The sequence below is a fragment of the Ovis aries genome, chromosome 4, assembly GCF_016772045.2.
Source record: "Ovis aries strain OAR_USU_Benz2616 breed Rambouillet chromosome 4, ARS-UI_Ramb_v3.0, whole genome shotgun sequence".
Lineage (NCBI taxonomy): Eukaryota > Metazoa > Chordata > Mammalia > Artiodactyla > Bovidae > Ovis > Ovis aries.
The window spans coordinates 70374885-70396250 of NC_056057.1; the positions used below are offsets into that span (position 1 = coordinate 70374885).

At 51.8% G+C, this 21366-nt stretch overlaps 1 protein-coding gene across 1 annotated transcript; it reads right to left on the reverse strand.

The window, feature by feature from the left end:
* Positions 1–828: 828 nt before the first annotated feature.
* EVX1 (even-skipped homeobox 1) lies at positions 829–6399 on the reverse strand. Its single transcript, XM_027969113.3, has 3 exons — positions 5257–6399; positions 3409–3656; positions 829–2829 (listed from the first exon to the last, which is right to left on the reverse strand). The coding sequence occupies exons 1-3, from the start codon at positions 5681–5683 to the stop codon at positions 2284–2286; spliced, it is 1221 nt and encodes a 406-aa protein (XP_027824914.1). The 5' UTR covers positions 5684–6399; the 3' UTR covers positions 829–2283.
* Positions 6400–21366: the final 14967 nt, after the last annotated feature.

Below are 21366 nucleotides of genomic sequence, written 5' to 3' on the forward strand. Positions count from 1 at the left end.
CGCGAAGTAACCCAGAAATTTGCCGGGTTTGGCACCGGGAGCTTCCCAACTGCAGAGGGAGCTGCGCAGGGCTAGGGCGGCGGGATGAGTGGCAGATGGGATGCTGGAAACCTCAGTACAACGATTTGCTTGGGAGGGTGGGGAGTACTGTGTTGGACAGGGTTTGCTCTAAAGCCCCAGGAGGCATGAAGGCTGATTAAGGAGACCCCCGCCTGCCCATGGGTACACGGGCAGAGAACCCTTGAACCCATACAGTCCCGAGCTCCCAGCCTGCTGAGGACACCCATCTCCCTCCTGCTTGAGCACGACTTCAGAGGCAGCCACAGTGGCTCTCCTATAGGGACAGAGAATGACAATGATGTGACCACTCAGGATTGTCTGTCCTTTTGCCCTGATCAGCCCAGAATTCCATCCTTGGAGATGACTTCCAGTTTGAAAAGGATTCAAACCCTCTCTTCCCAACTCAGGAGTCCTCCCTCCTCTCCCTTTACCATAAGATGCAGACTTAGCTTGACCAACAAACCCAGCTCCACAGTGCTCCACCCCATTTGTCTCCACATTGGGTTGGGGTAGAGATAGGATTACAGAGACTGGAGTCCAGGATCCCCTTTCCTCAAAGCACTGGAGCAGATGGGAAGGACTCATAAGGATGAGTCCCCGATGGGCTCAGCGCTCTGCTGGACCAGTTGAGCCAAGTCTCCTAGTGTGCACAAAATTAAGGAAATATGCACCCCACAGCAGCTCCTCCTTCTCCACCTCTGTGAAATGTCCATTTAGAGACTGCCAATGCCAAATGGGGGCTTGGGAGACTGTCTGTGTGTCCCTCTTTTGACTCCTCCCCTATTCAAGGATATAGTTGAACTAGTAATTCAAAAGGAGTTAACAAACTGCCTGCTACCAAAAAATTTAAAATGCTAAAGTGAGAATCATATCCAGCTTTATTGCAATATGGTCAACAAATTCTAACAGCAAATTCTTTGGGCTTCAAAGGAAAACCAAATCAAACTCAGTCCCTACAGGAAGAACCACTCCCTCCCATTCAGAGTGAAACTTGCCTTTGTGGGGGTATAAGTTCTCCTATCCCTCAAAAACTGGCTGCAAGAATGACTACAGATGTGAGAATTTGGGAGTGGTTCCCAAACAAGCCCTGGAGGAGGGGAGAGACAAAGTCCCCAGAAGCAGCAGAAGGCTCCCACTAGTATTCTGAAAGTCAAGCCCCTTGGCAGCTTGGGAGGCAGATGGGTGTGAAATGCCAAATGCAAAGAGAAGGGCCAGAAAGCTCCTAGTGAATGAAAGAAAAAGGCTGGAAATAGCCGCTAATTTGCCACCAGATATGGAGGGAGGGAGATGAGGTTCCTGCTCCCTAAGCTCTTCCCTGGGCGCCTTGTTAACAGCTCCGCTCTGGGCTCCATGGCCAGCCAGCGGCATGGTAATCATTATTATACATTCAACATTCAAAAACCCTCCTCACACACATGACTTGCTAATCAGGGTGTGTGCTGGGCCCAAGGAGAAGAGGATTGGGAGAAGTTGCCATGGGACCCAAGGGTATCTGCAGCTTCCCTGCCCACAGGACACAAAAAGTGAGGGTGGAGATGAAGTTACAAGTGGAGAAGAAGTCAGGAGAGGAAAGAGATCAGGTGCTGGTAGATGCCAGAATCAGAAAATATCCTGCAACTGAGGCTCCAGGGGGGCCAGAGAACCCCCTGCTTCTTTGGGAGGGTAGTAAATCATTTCCCTCTCTCCCCTAGATGGCTGGTGCATTGTCATCCACAAGCCCCTTGCCATGCCTTGGAAAAGCTGGCAAAGATTAATCTCTACCTGCTCTGCATACACAGCATTTTGTTCAGAGAGACAGCAATTTCCCTTTCCATCGCATGGGCTTGGCCTTTGCAAGGGGGAGGGGTCCAGGTGAGAAAAGGGTTGGGGGTTGGGGGCTAAGGGGCTTGATATTGGTTGCTGTTGCTGCTAAGTTTGTTAAGCTTTGGAGCCACGGCCTCAAGCCCAGATCAGGGCAGTGGGTCGGGTGAAGAATGCAAAGAGGGGCCGACCCAGAGGAAGGTCTTTCAGGCTCAGCCTCCCCAACCCCACTCCTGCTCCCCAAACGCGCCAGCCAGGACTCCTTCCCAGGCATTTCGATGCTCGACGCTCGAAACCAAGTCCCGCTGGTCCTCGGCGGCCCTATTCTTTCCCCTCGGTGCCCCTGGGGCGGGGAGGGATGCTGTCTGAGTCCCCGAGGGGTCCCCACGGGCGTCCTGGAGCCGGCTGCCCGCGGGCGGCCCCTTATCTGGTGAGGGGCACCTCCTCCCTCTGGTCCAGCGCCACCGAGGAGGCCTTGCTGAGCACCGACGGCGCGAAGGTGAGGAAGGAGTCCGAGCGGGAGGTGGAGGCACAGGTGAAGTCCGAGGCGGCGGCGGCGGCGGCGCGGGGCGCCAGCCCGTTGGCCGGGCCGCCGTGGCAGGCGAGGCAGGAGCAGGGGCCGCCGGCCGCGGTGCCCAGTCCGTGCGCCGGGCCCGGGTAGAGCGGCGGGTGGCGGAAGGCGCACAGCAGTTCGGGCCGCGGGTAGGGCTGCGAGAGCACGCGGAAGGTGTCGAGCGGGCGCAGCGGGCCGCTGAAAGGCGAGGCGGCGGCGGACGCGGCGGACGCGGCGCCCAGACCCACCGGCGAGTAGTAGGGCAAGGGCAGGTGCGACGGGAAGGGGTAGGGCAGGCCGCCCGCGGCCGCCGCGTGGCTCATCATGTACGTGTAGAAGGCGGGGTCGGCCGGGTGCGGCCACGTCATGGCTAGCCGCTGCCGCTTGTCCTTCATGCGCCTGTTCTGGAACCACACCTGGCGGGCGAGGAGGAGAGGAGCGGATTCGGCGGCCGCCCGGCCCGGTGCGCAGAACCCATAAGTCCCGTCCCACCGCGGGCGACGGTGCGGGTACCACAGGGAAGAGCCGAAGAGGGGCTCCTCTGGGGGCGGGCAGATCCCACCACCACCCCCTTGGATCTGGAATCCCTCCCATACAGGCTCTCTCCCTCCTCCCCTCAGCCCGCGCTGCCAGGACGCCCGAACGCAGTGTGGGTGGGAAAGTAGTGGGGCAACTAAGAACTCCACCGGTCTGAGGCAGCAGGCAGCGATCCCCTCAAAATACGTCCCATTCCTGAGGTTCTCCCTGGAAGCACTTCCTTGTCACCTGCCCAGGCACTTCATCCCCGCTGTTTATTTGGCCACGAAAGAGAGTCTCCCCTAGGGGCAAATCTGCGTGCACCTGGCTCCTGCACCAGGCTTAGACACTCCCAGCCTAGCTGCCCTGTAAAGAGACTCCAGGCCTTACTTCCTGGTTCATGATTTAGGAAGCGGGAAGGTGGTATTTACTTCCTCCTGACGGAGTGCACCCCTCCGCCTCCTCCCTGTGCCTCATACCTTGATTGTGGTTTCCGGCAGGTTTAGGGCAGCCGCCAGCTCACATCTCCGAGGCCTGGATACGTAGTTCTCCCTGTAGAATTCCTTCTCCAGTCGTGCAATCTGCTCCCGGGTGAAGGCAGTACGGTACCGTCGCATCTGGTCACTAGCACTGCAGGCCAGGGTGCCCTGGGAGCCACCGCTGCCATTGCTTTTGGGGGTCTCGCTGCTGCCATTGGGACTGCTGGCCAGTGCCTCAGAGCCAGGCCCTGTTCAGGGAGCCAGAGTATAGGCACACACAGAACACACAACAGATACAGACGCTGTTGATGTGGGGCTGTAGGTCCTGGTTGATGTGTGTGGAGGGGGTGATGGAAAGGGACTTCCCTCCTCTTCTCAGTAGCCTCAGACTCTACCTCTGCTTGGGTGGCAGGGACTTTGAGAACCCAGGAATGGAGGGCAGAGGCTCACCATTCAGATGAGTACATAGCAGCCATTAGGCCTGGCCGGGCTGCTGTGTTAGGCCTGCTGGGTGCAAAAGCCCCAGGCGCCCTGGCCACCTGCCTAGGGGCACAGGATAGATGCAGCCACTCTGAACTTTCTGCCCACGGCTGACAGGAGTGGGCAAGGATATGCATATCTGACAGTCAAGTGAGTTGAGATGCCCCTTTGTGCTGGAGTGTTGTGAACTTGGGTCCTGGTGCATTGTTGGGTGTTGGGCAGGGACTGAGTTTCCTTGCTTTGTGTGCCAGATGGCTGGTGCAGGTGTGGGAATGTACACTAGGCTGCGTGTGCTGTGGGAATGACCCAGGAGTGTGTGTATGAGTGTCCTGTTGCCTGACTATATATGAATGGAGTATGGGTTACTCTGAGGGTATGCTGTGGTTAGTCTGGATTGAGTGAGTTAGATGGCAATGGGTGGATGTGGGTTCTCAGCAAGGTGTTGGCTGCCAAGGAGAGGGGGTGGGTTTTCTTCCACACCAGGGTCTTCTCACCCATCCGCACAGCTTTGTGGAGGAGTGTCTGCTGGTGGGCTCTTCCTCCTAGCTTTCCACCCCTCTCAGGGAGTCTCCCTTCCTGATCGTTCACCCCACCTCCTCACTAGCCCCTGGTCAGGGAGGGGTTCTCCAGTTACAACAGTGACACACAACCCACCCCCCCCCACACACACACACACAGTTTGAGCTGAAACCCAGGGAAGGGTGGGGCTCCTGCCCCCTGCCGCTCTTTTCCTTTGGGTGGAAGAGTGGGACTAGGAAGGAAAGGTGAATGGGGGGAGGGCCAGAGCACTGCCTTTTCAAATGCAGCCGGAGACCAAAGGCAATTAGACCATTGGGACCATTTCCGACCTGGCGCCACCGAGCCCGGGAAGTGACAAGGTAATTTGGACCTCTGACCGACATGCAAACTGATCGGAGGGCCGCAGCAGCCGGTCGGCCCTAGTCGGTCCCTATTTTACGGTCCTTTATGGACTCCGCTTCCGCGCCTGGATGCGCCCTACACCCTGCTAGCCACAAACTGCCTGGACCCTCGTTTGATCTCGCCCACGCCGGGAGAAAGTGTCTTCCCCGCGCAGCTGAAGCAGTGCCACAAAGCTCTGGGGGGTTGGGGTGTACTCTGAATCCCCCTCAAGCCCAGGGCTTGCGTCTCCTTCCTTCCCCCAAAGCACAGCTGTCACCCTCAGTCCCGCCAATGCCAGAGCAGAGAAGGAGACCCCCGCCAGGGCGCAGATAGCGGGGGATGAGTTGTTCAGGTGGGTTCCCCCAGCCACCCCGCCCTGGGGTGAAGGAGTGTCTTCCTCTCCTCTAGAGCTGAAGTGGAAGGTGGGCGCGGTGGGAGGCCGGGGGAGAGAAGGGGCGCGGTGGCTACCTTTGCTGTGCTGGTATTCGGCGTTCCCCGTGGCGCAGTCCGGGGTGCAGCTCACCTCGATTTCTTCATAGAAATCCGACTCGGTGTCTGAGCTGCTGGGTTGCCCCTGGCCAGAGAGACTGTCGGCGGAGGCAGCCGGAGGTCCGGGGCCGAGCACCGCGGCCCCGGCTGCCCGCGACTCGGCGCCCGGCCCCGCAGCGCTGCCTGCTAGTCCGTCGACCGGCTCCTCCTCCAGGCCTCCCCCGCCGCGCTCCCGGGCGGCCGGAGGACCGGCCCGGGGGCTCAGGCAACCACGGGGCACCATCTTCTCGGGCGGTTCGGGCAGCGGACTGCCCACGGCTTCGGACAAATTGGAGACCCTCTTGCCAACCAGAGTGCCAAGCTGACCCCCATCCAGAAACATAACCATGTCCTTTCGGCTCTCCATCCCGGACTCTCCGAGGGGGGGAGGGGGAAAGCCCCAAGTGAGCTCCTAGCCCCCCGGCTCCCTGGGTCCCCAGCGGTCCGACAGATCTTGGCTGCGGGAGGGAGAAAGAGGCCAGGCGACTGGGCGGGCGCGGAGCGGCCGGAACGCGGTGTCGACGGTGACGGCGGCGGTGGCGGTGGGGAGCTGGGGTCACCTTGTGATGCGAGCGCTCCTCTGTGCCGCACCGCCTCTGGGAGGAAGCCCCATTGCCCTCTTCTTTCTAAGCTGTCATCCTCCTGCTGCAGTCGTCATTACAGTACCGCTGGTGACGCCACTCGGTGAGCGCAAGTGGATAAATAGAAACGTCTGCCACAGCGAAGATGAAAGGAGACCCGCAGCTAATGGCTCGGCAGTGATGCGCCAGGTGTGGGCCTCGCTCGAATGGGGAGGAGAGTGTGAAAACAGAGAGACACACACACTGAGAGAGGGAGACACCCAGGCACAGGGGATGCAAATGGAATTCCGCAGGAAGAAAAGGGAGCTTAACGCGGCGAGTTCCGCAGGGGTTGCGGGACTCCGTAATTGAATACGCTTTTGATATATATAAATTTTTTTTGTTTGCGCTTTTGTTTTCTTAACTTGGTGCCTTGTTCTAACACTGATGAGAGAATCCATAACTGCATTTTAGAACTGTGAAGGCCGATTCACAAGCCTCGCTTCTCTTATTATTGCAACTGTCCCTGGTGAGCTAACCGCGCCGCGGCTCCTAAGTCTTTTTTTTTTTTTTTTCATTAACAAGCTACCGAAAAGCATATTCCCTCCCCCGCAAGCTGTCTGGACAGCTTGAGCCTGGGGTCTGCTTTCCTCCCTCCTCCTCCTAGCCCCTACCCCCAGCTATTTCCTTCCTCCTAGGAACCAAAAGAGAACTTTGCCATTTTTCTTCCCCAAGGGGCAAGAGATAAATGTCTTAATATTTTTCTTTAAAGACGGCTTTGGCTGCTGACTCCAAATGTTCGCTTTTTTTTTTTTTTTCCATCGCCCCTCTCCCCATCTAGGTGACCATAAGCTTTCCACAGCCTGGCTTGACCTCCAGATGGCTATTCAAGGAAGAAATCTCCCATTTGCTGGGGCCTCGCCTGCACTTCAGGTATGTAGAGTGGGGAGGAGGTTCTAAGGGTGGCCTTGTTTCTTTTCTTGCCCGTATTTTAATGTATTCATTCAGAGTCAACGAATTCCCCCGAAACAGGTTTTTTTGGGAGTTAAGAAGCTCTGGCAAATGGGGCTCCCACAGAGGCAGCGGCAAAGGCTCCTAGCTGGGAGAAGGTGCTGTTCTTACCCGGAGATTTGGCTCAGGGATCAAGAAAGACCAGCATGCGGCATTGGGGTTCATTGAGGGTTGTCTAAAGGGGTTCTCCTTAGTGCCCTACCCCAGGGTTTTGGTCCCCTGCTCCAAAAGTGGGTGGCATTGGGATTGAAGAGAGAGAAGGCATCGAAAATGCCATGAAAGTACAAGTGACTGGAGTTCTCATCAATCGTAGAAGACAGAGGGGGACCTCCAGGGCAGGGCTGGGGGTGTGTGAGTAGTGCCGAATGTCTTTGGGAATAGCCACAGGCTCCCTCTCAGGTCTGCTTCCAGGGGAGGTGGAACCCATTAAGAAACTGCCCCCTTGCCAGTTTTGAATGTGTTGGGGCTAGGTAGGCAGGCTGGGTCTCTCTTCATTTTGCTGAGGCTAGAAGGCAGGCCCCTTCTTTGCTCTGCAACCGCTCCCACTAGACTTTCTCTGCCCCTTTCTAGGAGTTTCTAGCACTAAGCTGACGGCTGCAAAAGACTGCTTTGCCCCTCCTCCTTCTGTACGTTCCAAGACAAAGCCCCAACTTCTGAAATTCTAAAGAAAAGTCCGTCTATCACTAAGTATTTTTAACTTTATCTTTTTTTCTCTCTTCCTCCTTTTTTTCTCAACTCTTCTCCCTCTTTCCCCCTGCCTCAATCTTCCTATCTGTGGGCTTCCAGAGGTGATGAAGGAAACGAGCAAAGACAGAAGCTCCCTTCTCAAGTTCTGCCTTCCACATGCCCCCCCCCACACACACACACACACTTGATAAGAAACCTCCCCTTGGGGTCGAGTGTGCAGGGGGAACTGGAAGGGAAGGTTCACATAAACATTTCCAATGCCCAGGACTCCCAAAATCACCAGGAGCTGAGCACTGCCGGCGCCAAAGTCCTGGAGAATATTTCAAAGTTGAGAAGAATGATCTGGGTCAGAGTCGAGAGCCTTTTGCCCTGGCAGAGAGTTGTCCTAGGATTTCGTGGTGCCCTGTCCTCTCTAGCTAGCTGGTAGGCAGAGCCTGAGGGAACACCTGGCTTGCTCCTTCCTTCCTGTCAAAGCAGAGCCACCAGCGTCTGCGTTAGATCTGCCACTATCCTTCACCTTCTTCTGGGCCCTTCCAGCCCTGGGCCTGGAGCGCTCCCCGCCTCCCCTTCCTCTCTCCTCCGCAGCCCTCGGCCAACTCACAGCAGCCCCCCCGCTGCGCTCACCTCGGCGAGGCCGGGTCCTCAGAGGGACTCCTGGCCGCCCGCCCCGCCCCCAGCTTTGCATTCAATGGGAGTGCTCTGCGTTTGATCCTCTTTTCCTCCGGGTTTTCCTTGTGAGATGAAAGCGGAGTAGGATTGAGAGATCTAGAGGTGCCACTTGCGTCTCTTTCCTGGGCCCGGCCCGTCCGAGCCGGACTTCCCCTGGCGTCCCGGGAGGAAGGAGGCTCGAGCCCCGGGCTCAGCCTCTCCCGGAGGGGGCTGCCTCTTCTGGGCTTCGGATCTGAAGCTTCAGGGACGCCTTCATCCCTCTCCTGACTCCTGCCTCCACTGTTTGAAAATGTGTCAATTTTCCCTATCTGATTTAGGCGCCTAACGTACCTCGGTGGCAGGAGAAATTTTTTTCTCCTTTTTAAGCCAAATATCACTTCTTCCAAAAGCATCTTTCATTAATATCAGATGAAGAGAGGTCTAATTTTTAACAGGAAGAAGAAGAAAACAGGAGGCTCGATAAGAGCACTGTTTCTAGTTGGGGTTTTCTGAGGGGGGGGTGTTGGGAGGGAGTGTTTGTTTTTGGCTTACGGGGAGGCACTTTAATAGCGTGGTTATCACTGTATCATGGAGGTTATTCCCTATGCTGCCGAAGAAAGGTAAATTCACAGAGGGAGTAAAACTCATGCGTCGCGAGGCCTGGGCGACCCCATAAAAGAGGGGGTGATAGCAGCCTAAGTGGAGTCCAGCCCGGGCCCCCACCGCTTCTCACCTCCCGCGGTGGGAGGGACAACCCCCTCCTGTCTGCGGGCCTGCTGTCCCCTCCCCCGCTGGGGCGGGGGTTTAGGTCCAGCCGGCTCCTCTGGGATTGAAATTCTCCGAACTTCAAAAGCTCGCGGCCCCGCTTCCGCCGGGCTGGGCTGGGCTGGGCAGGGGGTGGGTGGGAACCCCGGGGAGGCGACGCGGAGATAAGATGCGCGGGTTGTGTTAAATGGAATCGGAAGCTGGGCCAGGGCCACCAGACGCGCCGATCCGCAGGAGCCTCTTCGTTTCCCGAGAAACCCCGGCTCCGGAGAGCTGAGGCAAGGGGGTAGGGAACGCCTCAGTGGCCAGCAGACCCTCTCGGAGCGATAGTCTGAGGCCCTGAGTACCTTATCCAGCTGGATGCTGGGCCTCCTGGCAGCAGGCGCGCGTTCCGGCCGAAAGGAAGGAACGGGGAGACGTGGGAAAAGGAATAGGGTTCGGGAGCTGATTTGGCTACCTCGGTGTGGGCAAAATTTTAATCAAGAAAATATTTTTGCTTCTCACTTTGGTGAAATGTCATAGCAAAGGGAGCTTCCCTTTAAACAGTCGGCGTCGCCGGGCTCCCGCAGCAGTGATCTGGGGCCCTCGGTCACCTTCCAAGCCGGCTGTGGCCATCGAAGTTTCCCCGCGCCGTGGAGTCTCCACTGCGGTAATAGCGGGAGGTGAGGAGACTTCTGGCGGTCGGTCCCCATCTCCTCCCTGGCAGCTGCCGGACCCAGAGCACAGAGGCACTGCAAGGTGTGTTCCTCAGGGAGCAAGGTCAACTGGATCTCAGAAGCCCAGCGGTCGGCCTTTCTGGGGAGTGAGGAGGCAGATCATGCCCTGCCCACTTCCCCCCCACCCCACCATTGCCCACCCTGCAGAGGGGGCTGGTGGTCGTGAGCCAGCAATGGGCGCCACAGAACAGTTTTTCCTTCAGGCAGGCAGAACCTGCGGGTTCTGGAACTCTGAGCAAGCACCCCCTTCTCTCTGTACTCCTGGAGCCAACGGCCAGGCACCCGGGACAGGAAACTGGATGTTTTCAGATATTTTCGCCTGGCCCATGACACCTGCTCCTCATGTTCTTGGAGCCAACCAGTTCCGCAGTCACTCTTGCTTCCACACCTGTCAACCCTTGGCTCCTATAGGCTTGAGCTCAGTGGCATCCAAGCTCTGGACAGCCTACAACCTATACCCACCACCTAACCATCCAGGAGCTGGAGGACCTTCCCAAGCCCAAGGCTTGCTTCTTGAAGCTACCAGCTGGAAGGGCCCATGTTTTTTGTCACAGTTCTCCAACACCCAAGCACCCAAAGGCCCCCTCCCCTATCCTAGCAGAGATGGTATGGGGTGGGGGGTTGTTTCACCATTACTGTCCTGAAATTTGCTTTCATTACAAAGTGCCTTGATGCCCATTTCTCCTTGACTCTTACACCTTTAAAAGCAAGCAGCAGTGCCTTTTCTCCCACACAGATAGGGTGACCAGTGGTCTTGACTCATGGCCAGGGCCTGGCTGAACACTGGGCCCTGGACTAGTGCTCCTTCCAAGTCCTTGTCCCTCCCTTGTCCCTTATCCCCAAGCAGGGATAACTTAACATCTGACAGTGCCTTAACACTCCATAAGGCAGCCTCCAGAACCTCCCACCCTTTTCTGGGGTCAAGCTGGGTTTAGAGGCCTCACAGAGAGGTTATCCACCACCTGCCCTCAGAATCAGGAGGCTCAAAGACCCACATATCTAAACTGTCCTTATCCTGCTTCTCCATAATTTTCCAGGAGGGCAAAGAGAAACTGCATGTGGAAGTCTAGAAATCCCACATGATAAAAGCAGTCACTGTTGTAGCATTTCACCTGTATTAGCTCTTTTCATCGTCACAACAAAATTAAGGAAGATCTTGTGAATCACTCCTACTTTCTGAAGCACAGAGAGGAGGCTCATATATAAATGACTCATCTCCCATCCCTCTAACTTCAGGACCACACTCACAAAAACTGGAGCTATTAGAAAGTGCCAGGCATCATATTCTGAGCTTTTCCTTCCAAAACCTCCACTTGTGGACTTTTGCCAAGATGAATTCACAGGGGCTAGGAAAAATGTGTATTGGGGTACGGGAGGTGGGGGAGCAGGGAGAGGTGTAGGCAACTAACATCTAACCACTCATCTTAGGCATGAAGAAGAAAAGTAAGGAACAAAATGGCCCAAAGTCATCTGGAAACTTGTTCTAGAGAAGGGCTCTTCTTTTAAGAAAAGAAGAAAAAAGAGGAAATTCCTTTCTTCTTTTAAGATAGGAATCAGAGGCTGAGTGGGGATTATGCATGACCTACAGAGACGCTGGAGCCACCCTTCATGGTATGGGGTAAGAGAGACTAACTGCAGGTGGGAAGAGTCTTCAGGGCCTGAATTCCAACTAAGAATGTAATTGCAGCAGGTGATTCTGGAGACCCTGAGAGACAAAGTCTGGTTTCTCTGACCATCACAATCCACTGAGGCCCTGACCAACTATCTGAAAAGGAGCAAAACTCATCAGGCTTACCCAGCCAGTTTTAACATCTAGGGCATTATGGCCTCCACGTATCTGGCAAAACTCTCTCCAGAAAAATGCAGAGACACTAAAGTTAGCCTTCAGTTTCCCATGCCCTCTACAACCCAAATAGAGCCACCAAACTTCACACACAATTGCCTAATCCTCTGATAAGGAGGTATGGCTTTACCAGATGTTTTCCCTTAAATGGCAGCTACTTCTGTCAAACTGTCTTCCAGCATTGATTGTCCCAAGGGCCAAAACCTTAGGGACTGGCTCAGTCTGCCCACACATCCTCCAGGCTCTGCACAGGCCTCCATTCAGACCTGGGAGGTGGCATCTGGGTGGAGAGAATGGTGGGTCTATTGCTTCTGGGCAGGACTTCATTTGGGCTGACCTTCCCTTGGGATAAGGGTGAGCCACAATGCAAGGAACTGGATGGTTATTATGGAGTCCATTATGGGTTGCTTTCCCTCCTGGGGAGGAGGACAGAGGGGATAGTAGTCCTTCAGTTTTGTTTTTAATAAATTTTGACTGGGCACAAACTGTTTCCAAACTTTCTGGACTGTCCAAAGGCCAGAAGAGCCTGACAGCTCCCCTCCTCCCCGCAGTGAAACATACCCACCCCTCACCCTGGTGCTGGTAGAGGGAGCCCGCCTACTGAGGCACCCATCTGGGTGGTCCAGCCGGAGGACCCCTATCTTGGTGGCGTCATTACCCAGTGGGATCTATCTTCTACGATCTAACTAGCCTTGAATGCCCTAAACGCTCTCTCCCGTTGCGGGTCTCCCTGAGTCTCCGTTTCTGTATGCTCACTGACCGCCTGTCTCTCCCGGTTCCCGGGACAAGGAGGAGGCCGCAAACCCTTCCTCTCCTTCTTCTCGGCTTCTCCAGGCCAGGAGACGCGGTGGCGCCAGAATGCGAACAGAGGAGCCGGTCTCCCGGGTGAGGGGTGGGGAGCCGCCGGCACGCGAGGAAGTCCAACCAGTTGGGTCAGCTAAGCCGCTCCCTCCGAAATGGAAAAACCTTTGTGTGAGAAGTTACGGGGACTGAGTTTTATAGCCCCTTCCTCCAACTGAGCTTTAGAGAGTCCCGATGGGGTACAGTTCCTCCGGATGTGCAGAGGGAAAACTGAATCTCAGAGAGGTTGAGTAACTAGCCCAGGATTACTCAGCTGGGAAGTGGCCGGAGTTGGGATTTTAACCCAAGTCGTCCAGCCTTCAAACGTCAGATTCTGTTTGTGAGGTTAACACTGAGCCCCCAGGGCCGAGGACTACGTCCCCTGACACCGCAGATAAATCACTGCAGTGCCTCGGGAAAGACTGAAAGACCCGGCAGCGGGCATCCTCCTCAGGCTGGATGAACGGATGTTGCATCCGCCACTGCAGAGGGTGAGCAAGGAGCTTGAGCCAGCTTCAGCTGTTACCGTAAGTCTCAGAGGAGCGGCGCATAGTGAAAAGGTTGGCTAAGAACCCGAAGGCCCGGAGGGCGCCGCGACGTGGAGGTACTGTATGTTCCCGGCTCAGAAACCTTTTAGCGAGCCAGTGAGGGTACCCACTTCCCCTCAGCGCTGAGTTTCGTAGGTGGGGTACAGGCTAACAAGGGTTTGTTGTAGTGGAGGAAGAGCAGGAGGAATGTCGCCGCGGAGAACAAGGTGTCAAAGGCCCCGCATAGGAGTGCCCGCGCAGTCTGGGCCCAGGCCTGGAATCTCAGTCCTTTCCTTTCCCCCGCAGGGCCGTGCGAAGTGTGGCCCGCAGCCCTTTGAACGTCCCTGTCCGGCCGGAGAGCCGGTCAACCGCCCCGTCCTGTCCCCTTGACCCTTCTTATTCTGCGCCCTCTTCGCTCCCTCCCCTGGCCGCCGCGGTGACAAAGCGCAGCTCCTGAACTGCTGTCTTGGTGCGCCCCCCACTGCCGACCGCCAGAGGAGGAAGTCGCGACTCGTTTCAGCATCTCCGCTGGCTCCGATCCCGGGACTCTGCGGGGGGCGGCAGCCCAAATCCCATCCCTGAAGCCCACCTTCGCTCGGTAGGTCTCCCCTCGCCCTGAGCGCCCACTTTCCGAACTGGACCCCAGGAAGAATGGGTGGCAGGACGCGGCCCCTTAGTCTTATCTTCTAGGGACCGGTTATTACCTGTGAGAGGCTGGAAAAAGCAAACAGCTCTGAGATGCTACCCTCCCCACTCCTTTGAGAGCCAGCAGAGAACATTTCCTCTCAACCGGTCGAAGCTTACCTAAAGGAGGGTCACGCAGGTGAGGGTGTCTTATCGATTCCCCTGGTCAGCCAGTATGAGCAAATCACAGCCCCAAAACAAGAATCCACCCAATTTGTTGTGGTGCAGGAAGCACAGGAACAGAAAGCCCAGGGGGTCCCCTTGGACACCCCTGTCTCCGCAGGCCACAAGGGGTTCTTTGAACCTCACTTAGTTCTGAGCAGTAAGTCTCCTGGCAGCAAGTCTTTTCAGATTCCCTTCAAGGTGCTTCTCAAAGTGTGCTCCCTGCATCACCTAGGAACTAGTTAGAAGTGTAAATTCTCCGTCCCACTCCAGAAACTGAACCAGAAACTCTGGTGGGGGTGGGTGGGCAGCAATCTGCATTTTGACAAGCCCTCCAAGTGGTTTTGGTGCACACTCCAGTTTAAGAACTGCTGCCCTATGGATTCCATTGCCCTGGTTTCTAAGTTCCCATGATTCTTCACTCTGCCTGGAACAGCTTTTTTTAAGTTGACTTGTTTTTCAACCTCTGGTGCAGAGCTTTATGCCTCATTTACCCATGTTTATTCACCCTTGTTCTTTACACGTTATCACCTCCATGTGTCTCTTTGTGCACTAACTTACTACCTAACGACATCATTACTTAATTTAGCTCCTCACTCATCTCATTCATCTATTGCCTAAGGACATTCCTTACTCACTGGTGTATTAGAAGCTACCCTGGAAGTACAATAGCTGGAGCAGAGTGGAAATCTTGCCCTACCCAGACATTTCCTTCACAGAAAGGAATCAGAGGCCTTGCGATGTGATTGGTTTGCTGGCTTTAGAGTGAAGAAGAGTAGATCTTCCATGGGTATCCCCTATCCTGCTAGAGAACAGATAGAATGCAAAGGAAGGTCACGGGAGTAACTGGGGACAAGAAAAGGTGTGAGGCATAGCCATAGGTTTTCTATGTGTCCCCCAGGGACTATGGACAGGGACTCAGTGGGGTTTGCCAGCACCTCCTGTCTTGATGTAAACAAGTATTTTTCTTTCCAGATTTCTCAGGATGGTGATTTAGGCAGCTGTGGTAGCTGGGTAAAAGCAAGCAGCTTTAGTAGGAATCAAAAGGCCTAGCCATCTAACTATAGATACAAACATTTGTTCATTCAGATTTTTCTCAGTTCAGTCAAGTTCAGTTGCTCAGTCATGTCCAACTCTGCGACCCCATGAATCGCAGCACACCAGGCCTCCCTGTCCATCACCAACTCCCGGAGTTCACTCAGACTCACGTCCATCGAGTCAGTGATGCCATCCAGCCATCTCATCCTCTGTCGTCCCCTTCTCCTCCTGCCCCCAGTCCCTCCCAGCATCAGTCTTTTCCAATGAGTCAGCTCTTCACATGAGGTGGCCAAAGTACTGGAGTTTCAGCTTCAGCATCATTCCCTCTAGTATCAGATATACTCTGGGATGTTATTTGATAAATTAAATATACAGCTATGTTATAAATTAAGCATCATGAGGCCAGAGTGCCACCAAGAATAAAGATAGCCATAAATATCTTTGTTTACTGGCTACTACGTAAATGCTTTACGTGTATTATATTGTTTAGTCCTCATGACTCCATGAGGTAAGATAGAGAAATCAAGTTTCTCTTGGGGTTAAGAAGGGTTAAATGCTTACTCAAAATCACACATCCTGTTAGTCACAGAGGTGAGATCTAAATCCAACAGTGTGATGCTAGAGGCCAGTCTCCTATCATGGGATCCAACCCCTGCCTGTGGAAGCCAACAGATCATGCCCTAGGATCTAAACGGATTGATTTCATTTCCAAAGAAGACTAAACTAGTTGGATGCCTGTGAAGAATACTGCAACTTCACCAGGCATTACTACTTCTAATATTAATAACAAGTAACAAGTGGTTGGCCTTTTCTTATTTAGGTAACATTTTTACACCCACAGTCCCATTTGAGAATAATTCTGTATAATAGGAAGAACAGCTATTACTATAATTCCTATCTTACAGATGAGGAAACTGAGACCCATGGAAGTTAAGTGCCTCCCCTCCAATCACTCAGTTAATGAATGGCAAAGCAAGGAATACGGTTGCTCCTTTTGACTTCTTTGGTTTTGCTTCTTATTTTTTTTCTTTCATTCTCACTTTAGACACACATACATGTATCATCATATTAATCCTTGACACTTACCTATTCGTTTAGGTTGCTTTGAAAGACTTCTCTGTCCAGCATTTTGTTTGCTCCTCCCCAGCTCTCTAATGACATCAAAGAGGCCAGAGTTGTTCTTTTCAGTTTCCAGTTGAAGAAGCAAAGATCCAGAGAGTTCAGAGGACTTGACCAAGGTCACAGAGCCTCAATAAGCAAGTGAAGTCTCAGGCACTTCATAGACAAGCATATCAATTTTGCAGAGAATTCTACAGAATGAATGAATTAGTCTTAGTCCCTGCTCATCCTTAAAGCCTGGCAATACAGACACTCAAAAGAAAGCCAGACAATTGTAAAGTACTACTGACAATTTATAAGTATTCAAAATATAATGTGCTGTTAGTGCATGTTTTTGTTATAATGGATTTAAAGTTATTTCATAACTTCCATTATTGGCATTATGTCAACTTTGGAATGTTTTCCTAATTATTCTGGAGTCAGCCTTACTGTTCTTGGAAAGAATTAGAAGAGGAAAGAAAGGTCAGTTTTAAAAATAGGCATGGAAAGGGCCAAAGAAACCCATACCCAGGATGTGACTCTGCCCTGGTCTTAGGCCTGAGGCAGGGGTTTACACTTTCCTAAGTGCCAACACTCAGACTATACCTTTAATCCTGAATATGGCCCATCCACAATTGAAGAGCCAGACTACCTCCAAAAACTGACCAGTTTTCCTTTTATTAGAATCTTCCTTTCATCACAATCCTAATCTTTTCCCAATACAATGCAAAGAACAAAAGCCTATGTGCTTGGGCTCTAAGCTAAGGACATGATGCATGCTCTCATCCAAGCCTCACAACAAGTCTCAGAGGAACATGTAAGTCTACCCATTTTACAGAAGAGGAAACTGAGGCATAAAGAGGTTAAGCAACTGACCTGAGGTGGCACAGACAGCAAAAGGAGAGCCAGGGAGGAAACCCAGATTTGCAAATACCAAATTTTATTTCCAGTAGCTATAAATTCACTCTGACTATGGATGTAGATTTTGAGGTCTGATCCAGCAGGAGAGGAACAAGAAGGAGTGTAGTGAGGCCTGAATTTTGAGTCCAGGAGGAAGAGAGACAGATCCCAGAGACCTTTGGGGAGATAGAATCAGTAGGGGAGGAGTGCTCTCAAACTCACCCAGCCAAGACTTCTGGTGCTGCAAAGACACTTAGTTTCAAGGTAAGAGCATGCACTTGGAGCCAGATGAATCTGAGCTTGAACCTCAGTTCTGGCACTTATTCCAATGGCCCTGTGCAGACCAACGCTGCAGGACATTAGATCTAAGGGATGACATGAGGTCTGCCTCGTGAGCTCTCCTGAAGATTCAATGAGATGCCAAGTGGAAAGGGCCTAGCACAGTGTCCGGCCTATGGTGGATACTCACTTCAGTGTTGCTGTGCTGTATGCTTAGTCACTCAGTCATATCAGACTCTTTATAACTGCGTGGACTGTAGCCCGACAGGCTCCTCTGTCCATGGGGATTCTTAAGGCAAGAATACTGGAGTGGGTTGCTATGCCCTCTTCCAGGGGATCTTCCCAACCCAGGGATCGAACCCAGGTCTCCCGCATTACAGGCAGATTCCTTACCAGCTGAGCTACCAGAGAAGTGCCCATATTTCACCCTATGTTTCTGATTCTCCTTACTCAACATTATACTCTTGGTGAGTGAAAACCAGCAGTGAATGTGAAGTAAAGGGGAATGGTGCCCAGAGAACCACTATATGATATGCCCTTCTCCTCGCATGATGGCTAACATTTCCCAGAAAAAATTACACAGCCAAACTAAGGTGCATTCATGCACTTGTTGGAGTTCAAGCAAATATGGAGATGGTAAATGTATAACTGAAGTAAAGAAACTGTCTGGTTGTTACCATCTTTGCGGTAACATCATAGATGGCATCCAGGTTCCCGAGTGCTTTCTATAACTCCATTCACTGGGAACTTGGATAGGGAGAAGAAAAATCAAGACATGCCTAGTGTGATGATGGAATTTCCCATTTATGGTAGTTTAAAGGTATAGGCAGATAATACATAAATAATAGTAGGGAACCACTATTGTCCTCTTAACTATAGTGGTAATTTAGCCTAAAACTTAAGTGCCCAGACTCAAGTTAGACAGCTTGGGTTCTGATTCCAGTTCTGACATTCACTATAGCAGTTGAGTAATGTTGGGCAAGTTACTCAACTTCTTAAAGCCTCGGTTTCTTCATATATAAAATGGGGTCATATGAAGATAAAATGAGTTAGTTATATATATATAGAACTTAGGAGAGTAGCTAGCTTGTAGTAAGTTTCAATTTAGCTGTTACTACTGTGATGTGTTACTTCCCTGACTATAAGCCCAATGGAGTTTTGTAAGTTTGTGCAGTGAAAGAAAGATGAGTGAAGCAAGTGCTCCACGCCTGGGGCAGATATACCAGTGGGCAGCCACTTATAATCAGAGCTAGAGAGACATAGGGTTCAGTTCTGGCTTCACCGCTAGTGGGCTAGGACAAATTGCTCAACCTTCAGGAGCTTCCCTATAAAATGGGGATAAACAATAGCTGCCTGGTCATCTTCCTGCGGTTACTAGCCTAGATAGAGCCCTATTGCCTGCCATTTTAGCTCTTAATCTTTGGACTCATAAAGGTTTTCTTCTGCTTATTAAGGGGCACACCCTTTGGGAGGAGTCCCATTTTAAGCCATCACCTCTCAGTCCTTTGCAACCCAACAACACTTTCCCAGTGTTATGAGAATGGGTGAGAGGAAGGCTGGGGCAGGGGAGGGGCAGGCTTAGTAGCAGGACTGAGGAAATGAGAGTAGGACATGAGTGGATTTCCAAGACCTCTCACTTCCTTCACATTGTCTCCTTGAGAAGTTCTGCACCCAGTGCCTTACAGTAATGTCACGGGCTTAATGCCACAAATATAATAAATTGCTAAATGAGGGACTCCCCTAGTAGTCCAGTGGCTAAAACTCTGATCTCTCAATGCTGGGGCCCTGGGTTTGATCCCTGGTTGGGGTAGATCCCACATGCCACAACTAAGACCCTGTGCAGCCAAATAAATGAATAAAAATAAATATTAAAAAAATAAATTGCTAAATGAGAACTACTCCTGACAGTCTCTCTTCTATTTTGAGGGAAGAGATAAAGTTTTGGTGGCATGGGACTTTCTTTGATATCTGTGGGAGGTGGATAGTATAAGAAATACAAGGAGGCTGCCGTGTTGGTCAGTGTTTTCAGTGGATGTTGGAAGGTGGAGGAAGTACATTACAAAGATTTCTCCTTTCTCCAGTCAATTTGGAAAGCAAAACTATTTGATTCCCCTTCATCAGCTTCCACTCCCAACTTTTTGTCCCTATGCCCAACAGAAGGTTCCAGTGTTATTAGTCTTCCTGGTGAATGTCTCAGAAATCCTCAAAAGATAAACTCAACCTAAAAAATATTTGCTAGGGTCCTACTGTGCACCCTGGGGCTTCCCAGGTGGCAGTAGTGGTAAAGTACCTGCCTGCCAAAGCGGAAGACATGAAAGACGCAGGTTTGACCCCTGGGTCTGGAGGATTCCTTGGAGGAGGGAATGGTAACCCACTCCAGTACTCTTGACTGGAGAATCCCATGGACAGAGGAGCCTGGTGGGCTGCAGTTCACAGGGTCGCAGAGTCGGAGACGACTGAAGTGACTTAGCACACATGGATGTGCTGTGTGCCATATCCTCTTACAGAGGATAACAGTTACAGAGTGACTGTGACAGAGACTGCTAACTTTCTCCCCTTCTTTCGTCATGAAAGAGCTCCAGAATTCAGCGGTGCACATGGCTTTCACATCTAAAGACCACATTGGCCCGCCTCCCTTGCAAGTAGGGGTATCACTGGAAGTAAATTCTGACCCAGTTATGTCAGCAGAATGTTATGTGGCAGCTTCCAGGCACTATCCCTAAAAGACAGGAGTGTATAAACCCTTACACAATCATGTTTACTGTTTCTCTGTCCTGCCTGGAGCTTGTCTACCGAGATCCCAGACCTACGCATGGCAGAGCAACGAGGTGGAAGAAGCCTGGATCTCTGACATCATGGAGCACCACACCAGGAGAATGGGAAATGAAGGAATTCTGTTTTCCAAATTAAAAAGAGAGAGTAAGAAAAGGGAGGGAGGGAGGTGGAGAGAGAGAAAGAAAGGAGAGACCTATAAGAAAATATAAACTTCCCCCAAGGTTTCAGAGTTGTGATAAAGGGTGTGGATGTATGCATGTGTGTGAGAGATTTTCCACTGACAAATTATAAAACATCTTCAGAGAACTTCAGGCTACTCTAAATCTTTTTCCAGGCAAGCAGCTGAACCAAAGAAAAAATTGCTAGAGTATAACAGAGACCTAATTATTTTTACATGTACAATATGCCACTTAAAAAAAAAATTTTACCCACACAGTGATAACTAAGTGAGATATTATAGAGGAATTGTGAAGATGGCAAATGAGAAGTTTCTCTGGAGACAGAATGAAAATGAACAAGCCATTCTCAGGAGACCAACTGAGAAAAACAGCCAATCCTTCTATTTCTATTTCTGTTCTCAATTTGCTGTGAAACCTTAAGTGAGCTATTAAACATCTTGGACCTTATTAAAATGGGGTGGTAATTTCATATACAGTGAGTGATTTCAAATCCAAATTGAGCCTCTCACGTGCAAAAAATGTAGGCTTTGTAAAAAGCTGTTCACTTTCTGCTAAGGAGGTAAGAGGATATGTTTGAAGAGCTAACACAGTTACCGTTAAACACTCCATATGCTAACTTAACATAAATGCCTCAAATTTTTATATCCTTGATGGAGGGACATCAGGGTCTCTGGCTTATTTTATGTGCTTTAGTCTTGGGTGGGATATGCTCTTAAGTAAAATAAGAAACCATTTCAGAAGTCTTTCTCCTTTTCCACATCAGTTATTAACTGTAGCAATTCCCTTTTCACCCACCCTGTTTCCCTATGTTCATTTTACGATAAGGAGTCTCACCACTGTGAGGCCAATTCTTCCTGGCTCCCCAGTGAAAAATGGGGGCAGAACGCCGAATCGTGACAGGGCTGGCCATATAATGTGGCTCTTGCTTTTGCTGTCTTCATCCACTCTGTAGGTGGCAAGTTTAAAGATCTGGGAAAATCCCCCTGATGGCTAGACAGTGGATTTCTAGTGGGATCAGATTAGCACTTTCAAGTAGAATCACTGTAGTACCAGCCAGGTCTGTTTTCAGACCTGTGCACCAGGATGAGGAAAAGCTGCCCATGGGTCTGTGATGTTTCTTAGACAAGAATCCAGCACCTGAAAAGTGGAAATAAGACATGCCAGCCATTAGGGATTGTCTCCATTCTATAGTAGATGGTAGCAAGGGAAACTTTGTTTCCATCTCCACCGGTAGGATAGAGTCTAACCAATGACTAGGTCAAAAGCCAAGAGCCCAGGTCAGGGTCCTGTGCAGCATCTTTGGCCAATGACTATGTGGTACTGAGGCTCCTGGGCAGT

Excerpts from the sequence above, each read along its gene's own strand:
- EVX1 (XM_027969113.3), bottom strand. The coding sequence starts at position 5,683 with ATGGAGAGCCGAAAGGACATGGTTATGTTTCTGGATGGGGGTCAGCTT. Across the intron at positions 3,657-5,256 it reads CGAATACCAGCACAGCAAAG|GGCCTGGCTCTGAGGCACTG; the intron begins GTAGCCACCGCG and ends CTCCCTGAACAG. Across the intron at positions 2,830-3,408 it reads TGCCGGAAACCACAATCAAG|GTGTGGTTCCAGAACAGGCG; the intron begins GTATGAGGCACA and ends CTCGCCCGCCAG.